At 36.9% G+C, this 13,627-nt stretch overlaps 1 protein-coding gene across 2 annotated transcripts in view; it reads left to right on the forward strand.

Annotated features, from left to right (window-relative positions):
- LOC124795079 overlaps positions 1-13,282 on the forward strand; it is a 153,554-nt gene extending 140,272 nt beyond the window's left edge. For both annotated transcript variants that reach the window (XM_047258898.1, XM_047258897.1), the window contains one exon: positions 11,400-13,282. In XM_047258898.1, coding sequence (XP_047114854.1) covers positions 11,400-11,802 — 403 coding nt within the window. In that variant the 3' untranslated portion in view covers positions 11,803-13,282. The remainder of the gene's footprint in view (positions 1-11,399) is intronic.
- Positions 13,283-13,627: the final 345 nt, after the last annotated feature.

Genomic DNA, 13,627 nt, shown 5'->3' on the forward strand with positions numbered 1-13,627 from the left:
TTGTCTGGCACTTCTGGTTCATATTGTTAGAATGTTCTCCCTAATTCTGCTTTAACAAATTTTCCAAGGACTCTAATTCTATATTGTAAATGCCCATCTCTAACAATCTTTTTAGCTAAGACACCTGTATCAAATCAACCCTTTCCAGCCCATTATTTCTATGACTTCAGAAATCACCATTCTTTCTTATGCATAAAATAATGCTTAGTTTAAGCCATCTTGTCACTTTTGCTCTGCAAAGTGTAATTTTTTCCATGAGTATCCCATTTAAAACTTCAGTAATTGTTGGGAGATGTAGTTTTTAATGCTATTTACATTTATTTGCTCGACTAAACATTATTCAGTTGTCATACTGAAGCTGCTGAAGTTGGAAACACTTCTGTATGTGATGAAAGCAGGCTTCTCATAAGGCAGTGACCCTGTAATCCAGTATTAGTAATATTGTTTTGCAACCTCACATTTGGACACTTCCCTTAAGCATGTGTCAGTAGCATGCAAATCATTCAGTTTTTGACTGAAAACTGTGCAGATAATTGTGAAAGAAAGAATCAATCAGAAGGCCTTTTAACATATATCAAACTTTGTCACAAAAAGTCATAGAAATCTGTACAAGAGCTTGGATCCTAGACTTGGGGAAATGCTTCAATGGTAGCTATCATTACACATGACACAGGTTACCAAGGTAAAACTTTATACCTGTATGTGTTTGTGCATGTCTGAGTTTGCATCAGTCACTTAATTTGCAATCCCTAAACTAATGCTGGTAAATATGTTATGGCTGAACCAAGCAAACAGTAAGAGCAACAGACAACCTCAAATAGCATTACCTACACCTGCTGAACATGCCCGCTTTGTCTGTGCTCCACAAATTGTCATACTGTGTACGTGATGGATAGTGCAGTATCAGAATTATTACCTCCTCCCAAAAGAGTGTCAGTCGATTATGTGGCTTGGGGAGATGTATGTACTCCTTTTGTATACATCTGAATTTCTCTGTTTCCTCTCATGTGGTCATTATGTGCAACACATGTTGAACACAGTAAGGTTTCTAGACTAATATTGAACATGGAAAAGCAAAAATTTTAAAGTATGGTTTGTTTGAATGCAAAATGCTTTTGTTGTAGTGCTCCTTACTGGAGTTTCTTTGAACAACTGTGACTCTTGTACTGACTAAACTTGTGGCAGATTTTATGCTTTTATTTGGAATAAGTTAAATTAGGATTTAACATCGCATTCACACCTAAACACATTGATTTCTTACTCCATCCTTGCGCATTCTGAATGTGTACTTAGTCGCTAACAACCTAAAAGGAGCTATCCCTTAAGTGGTTGAAGGAAGTTGCAGAAAACCTAAAGCAGAATGGCAGGATGGGGAGTAGAACCCTACTTATTCCAAGTGTTAGTCTTCCAGTGCCTTAAATCACTGCACCACCACACTCAGCAGCTCTTCTTTGAATGCCCTCCCTCTTCCCCTCTCTCTTTGTCCCCACCCCCACTCCATATCTCTTTCCTTTTGCCCTGTTTTGGCCTTTCTTCCTTTCCATACATCTCAAAAGGGAACTGCTACAGTTTGACTAATTCAAAAAGGAGAAATAAATTGCGGAATAAATGTCAACTTAAATGGTTGCCAGAGTGCCGAGGCGTGTTATTGAATACATAAGTTGTCTCTTCAAAGAGACATTTCAACCCTTTTGTTGAAAGTTAGGAAGGATGGATGAAATGGACAGCTGAAAGTAGAATGGCTGTACTTGCAACTGGAACAGATGCAGTGGGGCATGTGCATGGCTGTGTGCTCCGCCATATTGGTGGGTGACCTTGAACGAGTTTCGCTCGGCCGCCGCTAGAGCTCGGAGGATCGCGCTATAGTTTTAACTAAGCGCGATCTGCTGGTAAAAATACTGGAAGCGGCCGCCATCTTGCATTATCAGCATGTTACTTCCTGCCGCGCCCAGTTAGCTGCTCATTAAGTTACAAGTAATAACTACTGAAATATAGCTTCTTATGAAGACAATTATGCTCAATAGAGATTCCAACATGTCAGGCATCAGATAGTTGTCTTAACACAACTTACCACAGCATTATACAGCTCTTACCTAACTCAGAGACTGTATGAACATTATGTACTTTGTGACTCTACTTCCATTTGTTCCATTGAACAAAAACTAAGTGTTAATGAGGCCACTCTTCTCTGAAGTGTTGGAATGTGACCTTTTTAACTTGACCTGAGAATATTTTTTTTGAGACACAACTCTCATTATTTTATTCTTACATATAAGGTGCTGCAGTGGTTCAAATAAATAGCTGTATTTGGGAGGAGCAGAGTTCAAATTCCCATATTTAAAGTGATACAACCCTATGTCTCTAGTTAATTGACACTGACTTATAAGACATGCGTCAAGGGGAATTTACAGCTAACCTTAATTCTAATGGTCAGCTGAATTTCAGTCAGAAATGCCATTACCATGTCCAGCCAAAAAGCCAACTGTACAAAGTGGACACAACTGCCAAAGAGAATATTCTGCAGTTGGTCTGCCACATTGACATTATAACCCAAAAACACCAAATTACTGATGAACTGTTATTCAGCTCTTCGAGCCAGCTCCAGAAACAACCAGATTAGTGGTGAGAAGACTGCATTTCAGAATGCTAGAAGTTGCATGGGATTGGGGGCACACAACCTGCAGTAAGCCTTGCTGACAAATGATACAGCTAGGATGTTATATTAAAGAAAGCAAGTGAAAACTGCTCTAAGAATTTCTGAATTTCATAAATAATTCCACAATGTTATGCAAAAGTTGTCCTTCCTAGTAATTCTCCTTGGTGAGTCTTACACTGAGACTGCAGTTCTGTGAAATCATAATTTAACATAAAGTGAAGCTGTCATCACCAAAAATGTTGGTTGGAGCACCACAGTGCTATACAAGGCACAGTCCTGTTGGAGGTGGTGTGCCATTTCCTCCTTCCCAATTTTAAACTGAGTTATTCAACCGATATAGATGAACACACAGGTTATTAAGAACTCTGAACCACTGTGCAACTCAACATCTTTCACATTGACGGACAATCAGATATAAAAGTAGTGATAAGTGACGAAAATCACACAACTGATAGAATCCCAGACTTCGGGACCTATAGTCTGACACTTAACCTCTTAACATACTGACAAATAAAAATGCTTTGCTGTTATCAAGGCTCTTTCTGTGACTGCCTGGGTGACAATTCTAAGTGATAAAAGAGGGCAGCCCAGCAATGTGACAACTAACATGCTTAATCTGAGTACTTCTTAAATCAGGCAGACGCTGTTTTACTTCCTCACCATTTTGATTCTGAATTTGTTTTATAACTTAAGTCACTTAATCAATAGGGCATCAAACTCAAACTTTCTTAGAAAGCTGAGTTCACAAGCAAAGGGAATTTTTTTCATGCTCTTTAACTAGATATGGTTCCGTTATTGCTGTATTTGAGTTTTTTTAACAGGTTTTACTGTTCTTAAATGTTTTATGGTTTACGTGTGTAAGGGCACTAATAAGCAGTATATAAATGAGTTGAACAAAGCAGACAGTACTCAATGAGGTATTTTAGCACATTATTTGCTATTCTTGTCAACAGGACACTGTCTGTAATTTGGATTATGGTTGCATTTTTGGCATAAAAAAGGCAAGAAAGCTCATTTTTCTATAAAACAGTGTTTACTAAGACTGGAAATCTTTCACCAAAATTCATTATGACCATGAATTAAAAAAACTAATGCCTTCAAGCCCCTGACATTACAATGAGCCAATCTAAACTTTCTGGTGAATGATCATCCAGTAAGAAAATCAGTTGTAAGTTAAAGAGCTGGTGCAACTCTTAACCCAATAGATTGTCAACAATTAGACAGAAGAAAATTAAAAATGAAATACCTGTTTGGTTTAACAAGAAAGGCCTATAATTACCAACCAATCTAAGTTTGGTATGTGACATAGAATATGAGGTGAATATTTTTTCTTGTCTACTTTTTCTGGGTTTGTTTCATAAAAAATACTATCTAAGTGGATGTCTGCTTGGTAAAAATTTGGTTCCAGATTTTACAGTGCTGAGAACTTTGATTAAGAATAAGAAAACAGCAGCCCATTTGCACTACATAGAAACAGAATTTCAGTTTTATGGAAAATGTGTTTGAAATTGGGCACACTATATATGACCACGAATAAATAAACCGTTCCTGGTACAGATAGTGCAGTGGAAACATAGTGGCAGTTGATAGCCATACAACTAAAAACATTCATGCGAAGAGAGTACCATGGCATAAACTTAACTGATCACATGACAAAATTGATCAATTATGATGCGAGTCTTGAGAACTGTTCCACATACTGCTTTTGAGAAAAGTCTGACAGAACACACAAATTACAGAAATTAAAATAAAAGCCTTTTGATGTATAAACAAGGTAAGTGCCTTAGAACTAGTTTATTCTTTCTTGTAGAAACTGTTTGATTATTGGAAGAAAAAAATCTTATTTTATATTCACAGTGATACATAAATATGGATGTTTTGTAATGTTATGTCTTTACTCAACTTCCATTCGGCAGACCAGCATTTGATTATGTCTTGGAAAGCTTGGTCCACACAGAAACCATTCATCTGATTAAATGTTCCACCTACCTCCATTTATTTTCTGTTAGCCGTAATTACCTTTTTACTTCAGTTTGTTGTCTGTTCTGTTTGGTTTCAAACCCAGCTAGTATTCCCAGCATATATCTTTCGATTTGGCCATCCTCAGTTTGTGAATGGTTTTCACATTAGTTCATATCTTTCTGTCATAAGTAAAAATTGTCAGTATACTTTGATTGAAAACTTATCATTTTAGACACACTGGAAACTTAGTTTTGAAAATGCTTAGTTCAAAAAAATCACACCAGGCTATTTTTACTGTTACACATTTTGCTGTCCTGTATTGTCATTGTCTTCAGTTGTTCTGATTACAAAGCTACTCATCTGTTAGTTATGTTACCACATTGTTAATTTGCACTAATTTCTTTTTGATGTGTTGTTTATACATTGATTTATTCTTTGTTCGCAACCTCACTTCCAAATTATCTAGATTAACTTCTTCTATTGTTGATTGTTTGCACTAGAGCTGAATTGTAAAAGCCTTGTTAGACAAAGATGATATGTTCCAGTAACAGATATTCCTTTATCTTTTCCCAGATTAGCGAAAACTTCCTCTTGGACTGCTTGGAATAGTTTTTGTGGTAGGGAATCGCCTTGCTTGGCTACTCTTTCAGTTGACAATATGAGGCAAAAAAGTAATTCCCATATGGGTTATGTATACTTACTTATGATACAGAGGGAATTTTTTTATTCTGCAGTAAAATGACCATGAATAATACTTCTGCTAAGCAGAAGCAAAGCACTTATCACTGCCATCAAAACTATATTTGGACTCGTAAGACAGCCTGCACTGAAGATGTTACTCAGGTATTTTAATATACCTTAGTCATTACTTCAAACTTATTTTTTGTAATCCATTTCAAGGGTGACCAGGGGACATTTTGAAATATTTGGAGAACATCTCAGTGTAGTCTGTAAGATTTTGTTTGTAAATTATGATGAGCATTTGCTCATAATCATTTTGTCACAGAATTAAGAATGTCACTTTTTATCACACACAGAAATAGAGGGACTGGATGGAAGCCCTTGTTGTATCTTGTATTGAGATTGTGTGTGTTATGACTTTTGAAAATAGCTTTTATCCCTTAGAATAAAAATTTTAAGCGGCAAATATGCTGTAGTATAAGTTTAATAATTCAGAAGTTCTCAAATAGAGATTTACATGAGGTTTTATATTATAATTTCTACATAATAATCTTATTGACAACTTTTGCACAATAAACACATAAGCCATTGTCCTGTTGCCATAAAATATTTTTTCATTGCATAGCATGAGCTGAAAGTATGTGGAATATTCTGAATAATTTTTATTGAAGCTCATGATGAGGCATCTGGATGGCTTGGAGTGAGGGAGATTTTTCTACCAGAGTTGGATGTGGGTGCAGTGGAAGAAGGTAGCCTGTGGACATGAATTCCCTTTATTGTTTATTATTTATGGTTGTTCAGTCGTGTTGACAACAGATGTTGATCTCTAGGTGCTGGGCAAATGCGACACATATGCACTTTGCAGTGTCTTCTGGTGCAGCTGTCTTCACAGCGCCATCCTTGTCAGTGACAGTGCATACCCAGTGCCCGCTGATGCAGCGTCAGTCCCCATAGATGTCTCATGTAACTGAGCTCATAGCAGACCCGGCTGTTGTGTCTGCTGTTGTCCTGGGGAAGGCGGCCTAGTGGCAATAGGGTGACCCAGTACTCTGAACTCTGCACCAGAGGATGGACAGCTATGGCTGACTTCATCAGGGCCGGGGAGACCTCAGTCAAGCCCCGGAACATTGAAAGGTGACCGGATGCCAGTGAGTAGATATGCAACAGTGGCAGTGTGTGGGGCTGACGAGAGCCTAGGCAGTCGGGCAGTGGTCGGGGCTTTGAGGCCAGGTGAAGGTGCTGGCAGATGTGTCATAGCTATGTCATCATCTTCGCTCAGCATCTGACACAGGGTGGGTGACATAATGTAGCCCAGCTGTCCAGTCATGACCGGCTGGCCCCAGAGGGTATAAACACTATCAGGAAACTGATTATGTGGAAGAGGCAGCAGTATCACATTTTTCTGTCATGTGGAAGCTTTGCAAAGGGTGATCAGTAGCCAGTGACATGGTTATTGCCTCACAGAAGTAATTCGAAGTGTGGAAGTGGCTCGTTTCTGAAGGCACTGTGTTGGCATGGCTTGTTGGCTGTTGTGACCAGTGCCTGGAGCGCAGCACTGGGGCACAGTCACCATTTGGTTCATTACAAGACATGGTAGGTAGTTCTTAGTGTCAGGTAGGCTTAACTGAGATATTACATTTTTTTTAAATTTTAGATTTCTTTGCTCTCATATTGTATTAACTCTTTTACAATCTTGTTAACTTTTCAGGGCCCTGAGACAACAATGAATGTAACATTTCCATTTTACACACTTCAGAAACAAAGTTACAAAAAATTAATTTACCCAAGTCACTCAGTTATTTTTACTCTTCTGTTTAATTCTTTGGCTGTTCCACCTACTCACTGTCTCCATTCCACAAAGAAAGTGCTGTGCCTAGCGTTTATAGCATTTCATAAGCTAGATACATCATCCTGGGTGATGCTAATTTGTGAGAACTCCAGATAGTCTGGCTGCCAATTTACAGTGATAGTTATTTTTTTTAAGATTCTGTAGTTTTGTGCCTTTTTCTGCTGTATGACAGTAACTTAGTAGTTAATTTTGACAGGTAGGAGACAAGGGGGATTGGGCAGACATGACAAATTTTGTTACTCACCATAGCTGAGGGGAAATTAAGGCTAGAGTTTTCAATGGTTTGGATATTTTTAAATGCCTTAAAGTCACAGATGTAGTGGAGCAGACAGAATGAATAAGTCTGGTCCAATTCAATAAAGCCTTTTGTATTTCTTGTTTGAATATTGATTCATAATGTGTGGCTCAGCAAGTGCACCACACCTACAGACCTTAGATACTGAATCCCATGCTGAGGTTATGCTGGCTGTGGTTGCTTATTCATACCAGCTCAGTGCTCCCATGTTGCATGCTGCAGAGCTCCTGGTAAACCAGTTCATAATCATATGCCAGAATTTTTTCATGTTGCACTGGGTATATAGTATATTGTCTTTATTGCAATTTATTGCACAACATACTTGTTTGTCCACAAGCTCAATGAAATGACACAAATTATTCTTCAGAAACAATGCTGTTTGAGATTCATGCAGTGCAAGACCAGCTTTTTGTGGGGATTCAATTAATGTTACTCAGTGGCTGAGTAGTTTTTCATGTTAGATCACTGAGTTCCAATCTAGTTTTATACTTACTGAAGTGCAACAAAGACTTTAATCCGTCCTGTATTTTTAAACTGATGATTTATTTTAAGGGAGAATCATAACTAAACAGTGCATTGTTCTAAGGAAGGGTAGTCTTTTGGCTGCTTAATTACATTCTCTAATGTGTTATCTGAAGATGTTTGCTGTGTGAGTATAATACCAGTGATGTGAAACTACAGAAGTAATTTAGAGCTCTGGAGCAGAATGAAACCAAACACACAGTGAAATTGGAAAACTCTCAACTGTCCATCATATTATTCTACATATGTACCCCCCAAGGGAAGTAAATTCAAAATGTTCATAAGTCTCTTCTCAAGCTCCAAAAGCAGCAGCAGGTAATATCATGTTGCTATTCCCTGTTGAATGTGGAAATTCAGGTATGTGGCCAAGCAGATGTCACAACTCACTTTTTATGTAGTGAAATGTTTGAAGTAGTTAATGTTATGGTTTTAAGCTAGAAAGAAAGCAGCAAAGATGTTATGTCCAGCAACAAATACTGCCCTGAGTACAAGCACAAACAAATATAAAAATTCCATTTTACTTCATGAGCTGTGGAAGACCATCACTTCAAGTAAATAACATTATTTTTAGGGTATCACACTCCTCATGGCATGTGATTCTTATTTCCAAAATCAGGATCAAAACTGATCTAATGACCTTATGTATCTTTTGCAGATTTCTTAATTAGTGAAGCCATATAATGGACACCACCTCATACTGTGGATGTTGAATTTTTCTGACAACATGGAAAGCTTGGGTGATTTTCTGAACAAATTTTAAGGGGTATCAGTTTGGTATAAAGCTGTTTATATTGCATGACTGCTTTTGTAGGATGCTGTTTGGCAATCATCACCAACTGTTGTGCAAAGCGAAAACTTCTCCACTTTGTGTGGGATATAAGCATCCACAGCTGTTGGAACTGTTGAGAAAATAGGAAAAAATACCCAGAAATTCTGACAATGTTCAAGTGGTGTGATGCAAGAAATCAGAACTCTCATTATATGTCAAATGCTGCAGTATTTCTTTATTTATTTATTTATTTATTTATTTTTTTTATTTTTTTGTGAAGTCAGTGGAATGAAAATTCCCAGTGGAAAACTGAGCTGTTGTACATTATTTGAGGGTTTTAATATGTTGTTCAAAATGTAGCATGTACACAACCTTGGACAGGAAGTAATGTGCGAGACATCACATAAGTATTGAAGAAAAACATTTGTGCCTATTTGTTTTATGTCCTACATGTTGTCACAGTGATTATTATAGATTGAACTGAAGTGTATATTGATCCACGAGTTGTCAGTAGAGCTTCAATATTAGTGAAAGTCACTGTTTAGTAGAAGAATATTTCTCTCTTCAGTGGGGAGTGCTGGGAAGTACACTCTCTTGCATAAGTGTACACCTCCCTGCTCATAAAGGAAAGATTCCACTTGAATTACCTATACCATAGTAAAGGAGTCACCTATGCATCCAGTTATGAATAGACTTAGCTGGTTAAAACTAATCAGTGTAAATGCACTTTGCAATCTGACCACCATACAAGACCTGAAACAGTGGGACAGGTGAATCTGGAGAGATTATCAAATTTGGTGACACGAGGAATAATGGAATGGTGCTGTGCTACTGTTTCTTGTGACATTAAACTCCTTTGTGGTGTGGTGTTTAATGTTACAGGCTACTGACTAAGAGGTCCAGAAATCAATGCTGGTAAACATTTTTTTCCTGTCATGGGAGGGTCTGAAACAGGATCAACTTGGCCCTGTGTGAACAAATGAGCAGTAGTTTCAGTTAATAAGCAGTGCTTGGCATGGAAGCCGAAATGGATTGCATAAATTTGAGAGCCATATTACATTTGTCTAAAAACAAAGCTCCCAAAAGTAGTCAGATATAAAAATCTGTAAGAAATTTTCGTGTCATTGTCGAAAGTGACAGTTATTGTATATGGGAATTCAGCAAAAAACTGTCATTTCAGTTTTTCAGTATATTGAGTAAAGATTTTATCCATTTCAGTTTTGTTATATGAAAAAAAAGGTGGCTCAGTACATTAATGATGTATGATGCTACCTAAAATACAGAAGGACTAAGACATGTAGACACTGTGGCAGCAAATGATTGTTTACAGGAATATTGATGCTAGAAACCCATACAGGTGCACTAGGCCTAGAACCTATGCTGTTCACAGTAGTGTACTGATGAAGAGCTGTTGTGATTTGTCTTCAAATGTCTGAAAGACAGCAGTTTTCACCCAGACAAGCCAAAACAATATGACTATTTTCCTTTGTTGGACACCCTGTAGATAAATTGTTTTGTGTAAAACCCCATTCGCACAAGAAAAAAAAACTGCTAAACATGTGAGATTTCAGCCATATATATATATATATATATATATATATATATATATATATATATATACACACAACAAAAGCGCTGGCAGGTCGATAGACACACAAACATACACACAAAATTCTAGCTTTCGCAACCAACGGTTGCTTCGTCAGGAAAGAGGGAATGAGAGGGAAAGACGAAAGGATGTGGGTTTTAAGGGAGAGGGTAAGGAGTCATTCCAATCCCGGGAGCGGAGAGACTTACCTTAGGGGGGGAAAAAGGATGCCCCACACACACACACACACACACACACACACATCCATCCGCACATACACAGACACAAGCAGACATTTGTAAAGGCAAAGAGTTCGGGAATGTTTCCCTCTATTATATATATATATATATATATATATATATAGATGATGAAACTTACCAAACAAAAGCGCTGGCAGGTCGACCTGCCAGCGCTTTTGTTTGGTAAGTTTCATCATCTTTCTTTTAGATATATTTTTCCCACGTGGAATGTTTCCCTCTATTATATATATATATATATATATATATATATATATATATATATATATATATATATATATATATTGTGTGGGGGGTGGCGGCTTTTACCCGAAAGCTCACATATTTAGCAGTTTTCTTGTTGTGCCTGTCTTTAGCTCAGTCAAACTCCAGGTTGGAATACCAACAATGTAGGAAAAGATGGATTGGTATTTACTGTAAAGATGACACGTTGAGCATGCTGGTCCGAGCTGCCAGAGTTGACTATCACATCTGAGTGAGGTGTGCTTGCTTATGTCTGTGTCTCTTTCTTTTTCTGATGAAGGCTGTGGCTGAAATCTTACATGTAACTGTTCTTAACTGTACCTATCTGCAACTTAACATGTCACCTTTACAATAATCTGTTTTCCCTACACTTATTATTGTAAAAAATGTGTATTCATACAAATGCCTCTTTATCTGGTGCAATGTTAGTCCTACTTTGATTAACATTTCACTCATTCATTGTAACAGTGAAGCTGTTTTTTTTCCCATATGCTTCCACATTGTTACTGTGTTCTGTAAACTTGAAACAGTATAATATTTTTGTGAGAAATACTGAAATTATTAATTTTCTTTTCAGGAACATGATGTCAGGTGATTCACCATCTCTTAGGCCAGCAGCAAGTTTTGAGCTGCAGGAAACTATAATTAATGCTTCTATAGCAAAAGTGAGAAATGTCTCTGACAAAGGAGTGCAGTTTGAACCATCAGATCTGTCTGATGAAACAGACTTCATGCCCAAAGCTCCCAGTGTGAAAGCTGATCAAGGCACAAGTAAACAAAAATTATGCAACAGTAGTCAAAATAACAATGAAGATGATATTATAGTGGATGACAGAATTCCTGAACTTGAAACAAAACTTAGCACCGAAAAGGGGACAGATGTTACAGAAGCAGTGTCTGAGAAACAGGAAGAAGAGCCAAACTGTGTGGTTAATTGTTTATATTTTGTTGACCAGTGCTGTGAATGTGTGCTCCTGTGACACATATGAAAATATGATTGTGAAGCTTAAGTTGTGATTGTGTGATTGAAACTTACACCTGTACTTTGTGTAATTAATTGCCTAAGCAATTTGCTAGGTCCATAAAATAACTGCAGTTTTTGCAGTTTAATGTAACATTTTAAATACTGAGATAATATTTTTGTAAAATGTTTGTTTTATATGTTTTAATAGCTCTTTTGGGCAGAAATCTGTTGTTGCGTCTATTTTTACTTCTGTTGGTTAGTGTCTCCTGATGTTGGAGGATCCAACAAGAATACTCAGCTTCTATAAATAGAATCAGGTAAGTTCTTATTTAAGCTCAAACATCTTCATGTGGTTCAGAGTTGCCTGAAAATTTGGAAGTTTGTAATTAGGTGTATTGATTTATTTTGTACGAGCATGCAAAACTGTGTTGTAATCGCAGAATTGTTCTATAGTGGATCAATTTTCTGGTTCAATCTGATTTGAAAGAAACACAAAATCTTGATTTACCATCGTTTTATTTCATTTTAAATGTATTCAAATCTCCTAAATATGGAAGAAAAATTGATTTATCCTGTTATGCCTGTTGTCAACCCCCTCAGTAAAGAGGTAACATAGTTGATAAGAAGATATGTGCATTGTGCCAATGATTCATTTACTTCGTTAATAGAGAATAAAAGCTTAATAGTTGAGGTAATGAGGTAATAACAAGGTGCTTTATCATAGAAAAAGTCTTTCTTAGCCATAGTAATAGGAGGCCTCTTTTGGGGGAAAGAGGTGATTATTTTTTCAATATTCTTCCACGAAAACCATCTATTTGGTGCTTACGTTCTCATTCTCAGTCTTGAATTTTGTCATCTCCAGTCTGGCACAAGCAAATAGTTTTTCAGAACTAGTTTTAAGCAGAATTGCATTTGTTCTGCTTTAGAGCTGATTAAATTCAAATGAGGGAAAAACCAATGTATTTTTTCTTCGGTATTCTTGATTTTTTACATAGGAATAGAGCTTCGACTTACTTCCATTCCTTATTATGGTTTGTTATGTCTTGGTGCTGCGTCTAGAGCAGTAAATGTTAATGGATGAATTAATTCATCTAGCATGAAATAGTAAGTTCCTAACTTATTATAATGTTTGTATTTCACTCGGTATTTGTTTACTGTTGGAAACAGCTGTGTACAGGACAGGGGTAGTCACTGTGAATGAATGGCATTGCATAAGTGGATATAAATAAAATTAAAATTTTGTTCTGAGGACATCTCCCTCTAATGATTTGGGAAACAGTGTTGATTGGAAAAATGTTTTCATGACAGTCCTGACACATTACTTTTTTAAATACATGTGTTGTAATTGACAATATTGTATTAATGACATATTTTAATCAATAAATCTGTTTGTAAATTAGTTTACTTTGAGTTGCATGGTCAGAATGATTTGTGGACCTTTAACTTCTGTATGTGGTCTGCTGTCAGAAACAAATAAATCTTGGATTACTGTTAAATTTTTTCACCTTGTTACATGCTAAATTGTTACCTTTTTCTTATTTTCCGCCTTTCATTTGTATTGACCATAAACAGTAGTGTTCAATTTTCAGGTAAGTGTGCCAGTCACTTATTTCCATTTATAAGTGTTGTGAATTGGCAGGAGCCAATTCATGGAGTTTGGAGGAAGCCGAAAGGCACGCGTTTAAGCTCACGCAGACTGGCATGAGGTCTGGAAAATGACAAGGAATTATAGTAGCCAAAAATAGTACATAACTTCTGGAATACTTAACTTTAATCCATAATTGGAGAACATCGCTCTTGTTTAGACATTATTACAATCTCAATATAAACTGGTAATGGTG

This window comes from Schistocerca piceifrons, chromosome 4 (genome assembly GCF_021461385.2).
Source record: "Schistocerca piceifrons isolate TAMUIC-IGC-003096 chromosome 4, iqSchPice1.1, whole genome shotgun sequence".
Lineage (NCBI taxonomy): Eukaryota > Metazoa > Arthropoda > Insecta > Orthoptera > Acrididae > Schistocerca > Schistocerca piceifrons.